This window comes from Podarcis cretensis (genome assembly GCF_951804945.1).
Source record: "Podarcis cretensis genome assembly, chromosome: 7".
NCBI lineage: Eukaryota > Metazoa > Chordata > Lepidosauria > Squamata > Lacertidae > Podarcis > Podarcis cretensis.
In genome coordinates this window covers 26,909,049-26,921,539 of record NC_137176.1, presented here as the reverse complement: position 1 = coordinate 26,921,539, position 12,491 = coordinate 26,909,049, and the positions used below count along the sequence as shown (strand labels likewise).

General features: G+C 46.7%; 2 protein-coding genes across 2 annotated transcripts in view; one reads left to right on the top strand and one right to left on the bottom strand.

Annotated features, from left to right (window-relative positions):
* The window catches only part of SLC22A23 (solute carrier family 22 member 23), a 115,821-nt gene that overhangs the window by 102,620 nt on the left and 710 nt on the right, over positions 1-12,491 (top strand). The window lies entirely within an intron of this gene.
* On the bottom strand, positions 966-9,844 carry PSMG4 (proteasome assembly chaperone 4). Its single transcript, XM_079985122.1, has 3 exons — positions 9,592-9,844; positions 6,947-7,022; positions 966-4,634 (listed from the first exon to the last, which is right to left on the bottom strand). The coding sequence occupies exons 1-3, from the start codon at positions 9,802-9,804 to the stop codon at positions 4,513-4,515; spliced, it is 411 nt and encodes a 136-aa protein (XP_079841248.1). The 5' UTR covers positions 9,805-9,844; the 3' UTR covers positions 966-4,512.

The following is a 12,491-nucleotide window of genomic DNA, read 5'->3' as shown; positions in this document are numbered from 1 at the left end:
TACTTCTCCACTGTGCCCTGCCAGGTGCTCTGTTCTGGAAGTCTCAGGCAACCAAGGTTTCTGGAAGCCCTGATATCTTCATAGCATGTAGCTGAACACAGCTCACCACCTGAACCAGTTGCAAGTTGTTAAAGCCTTACCCATAATGTGATGTTGACATCTCCTTAGGAACGATGGGTTCTGGACTGCCCCGTTGTTAGCTCCTCATTCGCATATCCTTTGTGTCCTTAAAACAGGCCTGTCAGCTGCGTATCAAAGCTTGTCAGCCATTTGAGTTGGCTTTCTGTTTTCGCATCTAGGCCACATTGTGTAGGCCTCTATATGCAACAAGCATGTGCACACTGACAGGGGGTTGGAAGTCTGACAAGCCCATCTTTGAGGAAACACTGGTTTCCAGTTCATTTTTTAAGGCTCTCCAACAGTGTACAAGGGAGGCAGGTGATGTTTTGTGGAAGGTTGTAGGGGCACCATTGACCATAGTGTGCACATTGTTCTGTGAACCGCCCTGAGGCCTCCAGGTATAGGGCAGTAACTAAATTCAATTAATAATAATAATAATAATTCAGCCTGCAACCAGTAAGTTTTGCACTTACTGCAAACCTGTTTTGAGCAGAGATGAAAAGGAACAACTGTGTACATCACAAGCCTTGGCCGGGGAGGGTGGGGAATAAATAAATCAAACAAGCAAGTAAGCAAGCATCCTCTGTTGCACCATCTTCATCTCTGCTTAAAAACAATCTTCTACCTCCAGGCTGGTCCTGGTCAGTTCTTCCTTAGCAGAAGAAAGGCTATTCAAAGATCACCCTCATACGAGAGAGGGAACCAGATCATGCAACCATACCTTCATTGGTAGTGTTTGCTGTTTGTTCCTTGTTCAGATAGTCCCCTTCACAGAGTCAGTGAACACTCCATTAAAAGTAATAATTTGACATTGGCCAGATATCTGGTGCCATGTTCCGCCCCCCCCCCCCTTGCTGGTAAACACAAGGGAAGAGTTCATGGGAAAAGGAAGACTGTAGCAGTCACTGCAGCCTCAGTCTGTAGCAGTTGTGGTTTTCAGTGACCTCTACTGACTTCTAGCTGTGACTGAGGTGAAGGAGCTGAGTGCTTGAGGACATCTTGTGCTCAGGTCAGTTTCCGCCATGCTACCACAAGCCATACTAAGCATGTCAGTGGGGCTGTGCCAAAGACTGATTCAGCCTATAGCAATGCAACTAAAAGACCAGCTTTGGTACACAGGCTGGCTGAAGACCCATGGTTGCTATAGGATGACTTAAAGTTGTTGATTGCCAGGTGATTCTAGATGGACACATAACATTCAGTACTCTTCATAGAAACCCATGGAGTGGAGGTCAAGAACCAAGGCAGCCAGTCATCCCAATTAAGAAACCTCAAGTAGTTGCCAGGTCTGAAGATAACAGAAGCCTCACTTTGAGTTCATCCTAATAGGGAAAGCACTAGTAATCAACTACAATCATACCTTGGCTCTCAAACACCTTAGTACACATACATTTTGGCTCCCGAACGCCAAAAACCCAGAATTATCCCAGTTTTCGAATGTTATTTGGAAGCCAAATGTCTGACATGGGAGTGCAGGAACAGACTCCCGGAACGGATTAAGTTCTACAACCAAGGTACCACTGTATAGACTTCAGTCATTTCCCCACTTTTCTATGAGCCAAGATTGGTCAGTTTGTCTAGCTTTTTCATTTTTAAATTTAGCACTGAAATATTTTACTTAAAACCCATTTTAATAGCATTAATCAGGACTGATTTTTATTTATTTAGGTTTTCTGTGTCCATTTCTGTTACCAAAACACTATAAAGATGGGGTAGAATGCAGTTATAATGAAGCATCCCCTATATGAGATGGGGATGTTTTGAGATACAGGCTGCTTGATTATTACTAATTGGAAGTATTTCATTTATGTTGCCAGTTCCGAAAGCCAAATGAAGGGGGGCCGGGAATCACCAAACTCAGAAGTGCCATTATAATGAATTCTGGATGTGATGTCAAGTTGCATCTGTAGCTGGGACAGAAAGAAACCAGTTAAGCGTGGCAGATCTTCCACACTTAATTTCTAAAAAAATGTTAACAAAACCTCATTTTTAAATGTACAGTGTGAAAACATTTTCTTGAGAATGGAGTAGTGTGCTTATGTCTGTAGTGGGTGAGATTTCCTTCCCCTTCCCCTCAATTTGATGAAATTCTACTAACTAATCGTTGTTACTCTACAGTTCTTCTTTTTTTATTAAAATAAATCACGGGTGGTTTGGTGGTGCTTCATAGCACAAGCTTAAAAGTCAACTACTGAAGAACTGTCTTAAAAGCTAAATGTCTGCATGATGTCACATCCGTTGTACCTGCTGAACAACTTTGTATGTAAATGAACAGGAATAAAAGACATTGCCCCATTAGAAAAAAACAATACCCCACACTCGTCTGTCTTGCCAGTGGTATACTAGCAACCTCTTTAGGCAGGTACCTGATTATTATTATTATTATTAACTGAAATATTTAAATATACCTGTGTCTAGTGTCAAGGCAACTTATAGGCATCCATAAAAGCGTGTTAAAACATTAAAAATCATATCACACCTGCTCTCCATTGGATCCATCCCATCAGTTTTAAGAGTTGTAGCTCACTAACCAAGTACATGCAATCCTGATCCAGTCTCCAGCATTTCAGGGATATGTCTGGGAAAGGGATCTAGTCTAAGAACCTACAGTACCATAGCCAGGCACTGAACACAATACTGAGCTAGATTGGCCCCACTGCTTGAATCGGGCATAAGGCGACTTCTCATGTTCCCATCAAAGATGAGCGACAAGGCACTGCCATCCCTGCAAAACGCCAACCTATTAAACTTTTCAAGCCGAGAGAGCCTTAGTCTTCATGACTAGTATCTCATTAAGCTCTCCTCCTGCATCCATGCTCACACAGGAGAACTTCCCGTTTGGAAGTTCTTCCATTATCCATTTGTTTAAAGCAGCCTTCCTTCCTCAACCTGCTGACCTTTAGCTGTAGCTGCGACTACAGTTCCCACCATCCTTGGCCACTGGCTATGATGGCAGCAGCTGGTGGAAGTTGTAGTCCAACTACAGGCCACTAGGTTGGAGGTGCATTTGAAGCATCTCTCTAAATACATGCTTCAGATTTACCTTTGTCAGGGGCGCCGACTTGGGCTCCGGGTTATGGGTGCCCAATGGCGCCCGGGACGTGTCGTGACATCATGACGTTACGTGACGGCGCAGCATCACTTGCAAGGCCTTGCAGGGTCTCTCAGAGGTTATGTCCGAGGCCTTGTGAGGCCTCCCAAGCGACTTCTGGTTTCTACCAGAAGTTGCATTCAGAGGCCTGGCAGGGGTTGGGGTTCCGACATGACTTCCAGTAGAAGCCGGAACTCGCAGGGACAAAGAATTATGAAGCGTTAAAATCGAGATGTGGAAAATATGGAAAAAACGAGAAGCAGGACTAAGATGTGGAGATTTGCTTCAGAGATCCAGACCGTGGGGCGCCCCAAAAAATTAATAATTATAATTTGGTCTTTTTTATTTTATTTTATTTATTTTAATTGAAGTATTATGATTGGATGTTTCTTATTGGAAAATCAATAAAAATGATTTTAAAAAAGGAAAAAATCAGATCTCGCGTATGAGGTGCTAAGGTGCATCGCATATGAGGTGCTAAGCACACACCCCCCCCAAAGAAAATTGTGGGTTTCTGACACCCAAAGCCCCCTAGACCTAGCGCCTATGGACTTCATTTTATTAATGCCCAGATGCTGTAGTAGCTCCAATAGTTTATTCCTGTTGTTCTTGTGGGAAAGCAAGATTACCTCCCTCTCATTTAAAAACAAAACAAAACCCACAAAGAATAGGGAACTTTTTAACAGAATCACAGCAAGAAGCACTAAATGACTCCATTAGATTCATGCCAGCAGTACTTCCTCTTACAGCATGCAACTCAATATATTTACTCCTTCCCTATTAAGACAGGGCTGTTTCTCGACTGCAACAAATGCAGATGAAGCAGTAAACCTGTTATAGGCCATACCATTTAAGACTGCAGGGGTGGCTCACATGATTTAATGTTCTCCCTACAATAAAATGCAGTACCTCCTTGCACAGAGGAAACTGGCAGTCAGCCCTTCTCCTTGCCATGTGGTTTTTGATAGGAAGGGATTCGTTTTTCTCAAGATAACTGGATTTCTTGAGTCCCCCATGGTTGAAGTGGTACTGCCCTGGACCAAGTTAGCCTCATAATGCACTAGAAGCGAGAAGGAAGCCATAGTGGGAAGAACACAGATTGCGTTATCATGTGTGTAGTTCCCAGCACATCCAGTAGATGGCACCCTCAGCCAAACCTTACAGCTTCTAGGCCTGATACAAAAAGCAAATGAAGTTTACTCAGTGACAGAAAAAAAGCATGTCATCCCATTCATTATTTTAAAAACATACAAACAAAAAACACAGAAACAAAAATGCAGGCACGCCACAATGATGCAAAGCTAAAACTTGTCTGGAAATATTGTCATTTCCTCCTTGATTCGGTTTTCCACAAGTAGTGTGAAGCTGCTGTCTGTATTTTGAATATTATAGCTGACAAAAATCTGCTTTCTCGTCTTGCTGGCTGAAAGAAAAACAGATGCAAAGACTGAGAAAAAAAAAAAAATGAAGGAGCTAATGCTGCAGCCGTAATGAAAAATACATTTTTGTTGTTGTTGTTTACTCGTTTAGTCGTGTCCGACTCTTCCTGACCCCATGGACCAGAGCAGTTCAAATCCCACAGGAGGGTCAGCAATTGGTTAAGGGGAGGAGGAGATAAAATAACCTAATGGCATCTGAAGTAAGCTCCCTGCATTGATGCTGGCGTCCTTCTGTCTCAATAGGGGAGGTCAAACTGCTGTGCTAGCAGCACCAAAGTGACTTCCCTGGGGTGCAAGCCAGGGTGGTGTATATGGAGGTCCTGGCCTGTCCAGGAGACAAAACCCCTCTCTTGTCCTTGCTGAAATACGTTTGGCACCAGCTTGGCTGCAAGAGTTGCCGGAAGGAGGCGTGCAAGGCGCCATCCAACCATCTTAGGGACTCCACTCCCAATTTGTGTAGGGTTTACTCCTTAGCCTTTTCTTCTCCCAAAGATGTCTTGCAAGGCAGCAGAGGTTTAGGATCAAGAGTTTTCCTTCTCCTAGATGGCTACCTTCCCAGGTGGATCTGCCCCTCGCTTCCCTCTACAGCACGTGCAGAAACTGCCTTCTTGACTGTTGAACACAATATTGGTCTCATCCATTCAATTTGCAGGAGCCTGTCTTCGCATGTCCCTAACTCGCCAAGGGTTTGAGATCCATCGACTGCCCTCCCCAGGTTTAGCTGGCCAGTCAAAGCCATTTCCTGGGTGTGTCCACTGTCACATGCTGACGGCTTCTCGGAGCCACAGGTGAGAGCTGAGTGCAGGATGGGGACCAAAGGTGGGCAAACTACCCCAGAAGGAGCATGGCGTGTCCCCCAGCAGAGGTACTACCCCTCCCTTCCCCTAACACCCCAAACTATCTGAATAACTCAGAATGAATATGTTTTAAAAAGAGCCTACACTGCCATAGGCTTATTTCTCTTCGATTGTGCTACAGGAAGAGCAGGGAGCCGTTTTCAGCCTGAGGGCCACAATCCCTTGTGGGGGCCAGATCCCCGTGCCAAAAGTGGATGGTAAAGGTAAAGGGTAAAGGGACCCCTGACCATTAGGTCCAGTCGTGGCCGACTCTGGGGTTGCGGCGCTCATCTCGCTTTATTGGCCGAGGGAGCCGGCGTACAGCTTCCAGGTCATGTGGCCAACATGACTTAAGCCGCTTCTGGCGAACCAGAGCAGCGCACGGAAACGCCGTTTATCTTCCCGCCAGAGCGGTTCCTATTTATCTACTTGCACTTTGATGTGCTTTTGAACTGCTAGGTTGACAGGAGCAGGGACCGAGCAACGGGAGCTCACCCCGTGGCGGGGATTCAAACCACCGACCTTCTGATCGGCAAGTGCTAGGCTCTGTGGTTTAACCTACAGCGCCGCCCGCGTCCCTAAAGTGGATGGAGCAATGGATATAAATGTTAAGCTTTGGGCAGTAAAATCGTTTCAACACATACCCCTCTATACCCTCCATCTAGGGAAGCAAGAAGCATAACCAGAGTCCAAGGACCCATTCCAGCCAGACAAATATACTCAAGGCAGATGCAAAGCAGAGCTGGTGAAGGGTGAGACCTAGGCAGAGGGTGCATGCCTGGGAAGAGTCCCGAGGGAGGCCGGGGGGGGGGCACATTTGACCTCCACGCCTACAGCTCCCTGCTCATGTGTCAGGGGCAGGCCAGCAATAAATCACACTGAGTAAGTGGAGTTAACTCTTTGTTCAAGGATGCAAGGTCTGCTCAGGAATGCCAGGCCTAATAAGCACAGCAACTCTTCTTGGAAGGGCTTGCCCCTGTGTGGCAGTTGCAGAGATTAAAGGTCCCCCCGCCTTTCCACAGCTCCTACCCAGGTCCTTCCCAAGCAATCTGAGACTGTGCCTGCATGAAGCTAACCTCTCCACCTTCTTCATGCCTCTCCTGGTTCTGGTAGACCGGGGGCAGGGGGAGACAGAGCGGAGCTAGAGGAGGGGGAGACACATGACTCTTCACCAGCCAAACTCATCTTTGCCTCTTGGCCTCCCTCCTGTCCTGCTTCTGCCTCTGCCTCTGCCTCTGATTCTAGACTTCTCTCTGCCTCAGACTCTCCCAGCTCACTAAGCCCTGTTACCTCTTCAGCTTCCAACACTTCCTCCTGCTCCCAGTCTTCTCCCTCTGACCCACCACCAATCTCCAGGCTCTAAGCCTTTTTCCCTTGGGGGTTCCCCAGCTGGTGCCTCCCGCCAGTCCTCTGCATCCAGCCAGACCACGGCAGGTTTAAAGGTGCACACAATTACGTACCTAATTTTTGGGCTAGTGAATTGGAGGTGCTGTTGGAGGAGTCGCCAAAGAGTAAGGTAGACGCTGGAATGGAGTCCTGGAAAGAAAGCAAAAAGGGGTGGTGAGTTTTTCTCCATCCTCCACAAGTGACTCTCTTATAAAGATACGAGAGAGAGAGAGAGAGAGAGAGAGCGCACACAAGAGATACTTGGGTCATGGCAATTTAAAACAGATCACAGACACAAGTAGAGCCATCAGAGCCTGGCCTAGAAAAATGTTTCCATGCTTCTTAAATAGCTGGACAAGTCAACTTTAAAAGTCTGTCCTGAGGTCCAGCTAGCAGAGAAACCAAGCCTGGTTTTGGAGGGAGGTATACAGAAGCATTTTACTCAGTACATTTCCGAGCACAGTTCAAAGTGTTGGTGCTGACCTTTAAAGCCCTAAACGGCCTCGGTCCTGTATACCTGAAGGAGCGTCTCCACCCCCATCGTTCTACCCGGACACTGAGGTCCAGTGCCGAGGGCCTTCTGGCGGTTTCCTCACTGCAAGAAGCCAAGTTACAGGGAACCAGGCAGAGGGCCTTCTCGGTAGTGGCACCCACCCTGTGGAATGCCCTCCCACCAGATGTCAAAAAGAACAACAACTACCAGACTTTTAGAAACATGTGAAGGCAGCCGTGTTTAGGGAAGCTTTTAATGTTTGATGCAGGGACGCAGGTGGCGCTGTGGGTTAAAGCCTCAGCGCCTAGGGCTTGCCGATCGAAAGGTCGGCGGTTCGAATCCCTGCGGCGGGGTGCGCTCCCGCTGCTCGGTCCCAGCGCCTGCCAACCTAGCAGTTCGAAAGCACCTCCGGGTGCAAGTAGATAAATAGGGACCGCTTACCAGCGGGAAGGTAAACGGCGTTTCCGTGTGCGGCTCTGGCTCGCCAGAGCAGCGATGTCACGCTGGCCACGTGACCCGGAAGTGTCTCCGGACAGCGCTGGCCCCTGGCCTCTTAAGTGAGATGGGCGCACAACCCCAGAGTCTGTCAAGACTGGCCTGTACGGGCAGGGGTACCTTTACCTTTACCTTTACTTTTAATGTTTGATGCATTACTGTATTTTAATATTTTGCTGAAAGCTGCCCAGAGTGGCTGGGGAGGCTTGCAGCTTGATCTAAAGTGTGTCATAACAGGAGCACTACCACCATGCAAATACGTGCAAAAGATTAAGAAGCAGGGCCCCAGGTGCATGTTTAGGTTAAAATTGGGTCCTGTGTCTGAAAAGGTTGAAGATACCTGCTATATATCATTAACCAGAATCCAACCGCAGTGCCACAATATCTCTTTTGGGCTGGAGTTATGTCACTTCTGTGCTACACCTGTCACACAAACCCGTTCAAGATTATCTGGAGAAGGACTCAGTCACTCCCTGGCTACGGAGTATTTTGCTTCGTATCCTACTTAAGGAAAGCTCAGCAAGCAGAATTCAAAATAAGCAGAGATCCAGAGGAACAGAAAAAGGCCTGTGGCTGCCACATTAGCCAGAGAGAGAGAAAGAGATGCACTTGCCCTTAAACATCTTGTGAATCTAAGAGATGCATACCCTTAAACATCTTGTGAATCTAAGTCTGGTCTCATTGAGGGAAAGTGTTTCAATATGAGTAGGAAAATGGGAGTACCCCTAAACATTAAAAAAAGCACTGTGTATATGTGTGTGTGTATGTGTATAATGAAGTGGACCATGAAACAGGAATCATAGAATCATAGAGTTGGAAGAGACCACAAGGGCCATCGAGTCCAACCCCCTGCCAAGCAGGAAACACCATCAGAAAAACTTATACCTTAATAAATTTGCAAACACCCCATGCATTTACAGCACCTGCCTTTCCCCAAAGGATCCTGGGAACGCTATAGTTTGTTAACTGTGCTGCCCGCTCGTTTGTTAACAGTTCTAGGAATCTTCCTTCTGCAAGGGTAAACTACAGCTCCCAGGACCCTTTGCGGTGAGTGGAAGAATCATCTGCTTTAAATGTCTAATGTGTCAGCAGTTGCGCTTTCCCGATCTTAAAACACTCCCATTAACTGATCCTTTTAGGAGAATAGGATGGTTGTGGACATCACCATCATCAAAGCCTCTGCATGCTTCTCCGGGGAGAGGGAGAAGAAGCCCGATTTGAGCCCGGGGAAGCTTTTCTCCGCGCACGTCCTCTCCAAATCGGGTAGCACCATGGCTCCCTTTCCGTTTCCAGCCTGCAAAGAGGGAGGCCAGTGGCGGGACGGGGGAACGAAGGAAGGAACGAATATTTAATTGCATCAGCCATAGCAATGCGATATACAAAGAATAGAAATAAAAAGTCACATTATATAAAACACATTTGAGAGGTTTGAATCCATAGTCAAAGAGTGGATCTGACTGCCCCAGCTAAAAACCTTGCAACCTTTGCTGTCCCCTGCTCATCTTGACCTGCCGAGAGAAAAAGGACAGTGGGGCAGTGGCTGGGCGACCCGGAATGGACAATAAAAGAAGGCGGATAACCTCCATGCCTCAAGTCTTTTGTGCATGCGCCACCGATCCGCGACGGGGAGATGCGAAGTTGCAAGCAACGCATCCTCCCCGTCCCCCCCCCGGTCCCCCCCACCCCCTCCTCCAACACCGGGGTTCAGAGCATCCGAAAGAGAGGACTCACGCGCGGGGTGCACATGGCCACGGCCAGGTTGCCGAGTTTGGGCTCTTCCCCGACCCAGAGGAAGAGCGAGTCCCGCAGGCGCATGGCGTGGAAGTGCACCAGCTGCTCCGACAGGCGCCCGCAGAAGTTGTGCACCGAGATCCGCTGGCCCGCCGCCCCCATAGCCGAGACCGGCTCGGCGGCTTCTTCGCCCGGTTCCGGCAGCTCCTCCATTGCTGCAGTTCAGCCGCCGCCGCAGGCAGGCCAAAGCAAGCGATCCCCGAGCCCTTCCGGCAGGCTTTTCACTTTCAGTTTGTCAAAGGCGGTCAAGTTGGGCTGGACTCCCCTTTTATAAAGATGTGCCCGTTCAGGCGGCGCTGAAGGGCGGCTGGTTTTAGGATCAAGTTCAACTTCCTTTTCTTTCGTCCCAAGGGCAGAATAATGGGGAGCCAAAAAGTATTCACTGTTTACAGGGCCGGATTTAGGTTTGATGAGGTCCTAAGCTACTGAAAGCAATGGGGCCCTTTATATGTCCAGCTGTCCTTTGTCAACAACAAGTTGTCGCTGTTTTTTTGTGTTGAATATATGCTATATGGTAATTTATGGACCTAATAGGTCCATACACAACACAAAACGCTGTATGTAGGTTTTATTTTATTTGTTTTTTATCTTATATTTTGGAAACGTACATCCAGTTTTCTTTTCCTTCAAATTTTTGTGGGGCCCTAACCTATAGCTTTTTTAGCTTATACATAAATCTGGCATTGACTGTTTACTATTATATCCTAATGGATTATTGCAGTACTTTTTTCACACAAAAAAAATTTCAGGGGTACTCTAATTTTGACTCCAGAAAAATCACCATTTTATAGTTCAAAGTGGGGGAAATAAATACAGTACATGGACAAAAGTACAAAGATTCATAAAATGTTTAAGGGTATGCGTACCCCTGTGTCCGTCTGTCCCGCCCAGAAAAAAAGCACTGGATTATTGAATATTGCTTTATTTCAGGGGTACACAACCTGACACCCTCCAGATGTTATTGGATTACATCTCCCATCATCCCTGATCACTGGCTATGCAGGCTGGGGTTGATGGGAGTTATAGTCCAGAAACATCTGGAGGGCTGCAGGTTGTGCATCCCTGCTTTATTTGATAAAAGTTGTTTACAGTGGTACCTCAGGTTAAGTACTTACTTAATTCGTTCCGGAGGTCCATTCTTAACCTGAAACTGTTCTTAACCTGAAGCACCACTTTAGCTAATGGGGCCTCCTGCTGCCGCCGCGCCACCAGAGCACGATTTCTGTTCTCATCCTGAAGCAAAGTTCTTAACCTGAGGTAATATTTCTGGGTTAGTGGAGTCTGTAACCTGAAACGTATGTAACCTGAAGTGTATGTAACCCGAGGTACCACTGTATTTTAAAGTTATTGTGGCGGGTCAGATTATTATGTGTTGGAAGCCACCCAGAATGGCTTGGGCTACTCAGTCAGATGGGTGGGGTATGAATAATAAAATTATTACTATTATTATTTCCAGTGAGGCGGGGGGGGGTGAGGTTTGCAGCCATGCGAGGTCTCCAAAAACAAGGGAAGAAAGTGTGTTTGTGTCATAGGCTTTCTGGACTTGCTAAAGTTCAGGTGCAAGCTTTGAGTTGCATATAACTCTCTTTCCACGATATACCTGCTGAGCAGAAAATGAAGATGAGATCATAGATTTCCTAAGTGTCTGGACTAGATGCAAATCCAGTAGTTAAATGTTCACAGGAAGGTCTAAACTGTGGTTCTGACTGTGCTGGCTGTGGGGTGTGTGTACTGCATTATTTTATGCAATGAGATCATCTGAACATAACCCTGTATGGAAAGTTTTAAATGTCTGGTGCTTCGTTATGTTTTTATATTCTGTTGGAAGCCGCCCAGAATGGCTTGGGCTACTCAGTCAGATGGGCGGTGCATAAGTAATGAATTATCATCATTATTATCATCATTATCATCATCATCTCCAAAGGTGTTTTGCGGCAGAGTTCTAATTACACAAACAGTACAGGTAGTCATGTTGGTCCAGTTAAAACAACAACAACTCAAAGCTGAATGCTTTTTATTAGACTAAGCCTAATGACCCATCTCATGAGCTGAAGGAAAAGTACTGGAGAACACAAAAGACTGCTCACAACTTTTGACATTCTGGTTGGCCCTAATAGGGTATTACCCTATTGTGGTTTTTCAGTTTGTCCTAAGTCTGTTTTACTGAGAAGCTCAATGGCAGTTCAGTGGGATTACTCCCTAGTAAGTGCAAAGCGCCTGTGTGCAAATACAGCCCTTTTCCTATACATAGTTAGAATACACCTAAGCCTTGTTACACAATCCGCTGCATAGGTGTGAGCTGGAAGTGTGCACGGGATTTCAGATCTTACAAGGAAGTAAGTTGTTCTGGGTTCGATGAGACTCACTTCCTGGAAAATTTGCATAGGATAACAGCTTTAATCTGGTAACTCGGCATTAGCTTTTCACAAAGAATGGTCCCCCTCCCTTTTTTTAATTAGCTATCGCCCACCAAATAACTAGCAAAATATGGCTCACTTTTTAAGACTTCTTAGGTTATCCATGCTGTAGTTGCAGCCTAACCTACCTCACATATATATAAACACGGGTGGTGTTGTGGGTTAAACCACAGAGCCCACAACTTGCCGATCAGAAGGTCAGCGGTTCACATCCCCACGACGGGGTGAGCTCCCATTGCTCGGTCCCTGCTCCTGCCAGCCTAGCAGTTCGAAAGCACGTCAAAGTGCAAGTAGATAAATAGGTACCACTCCAGCAGGAAGGTAAAAGGCGTTTCCGTGCACTGCTCTGGTTCGCCAGAAGCGGCTTAGTCATGCTGGCCACATGACCCGGAAGCTGTACGCCGGCTCCCTTGGCCAGTAAAG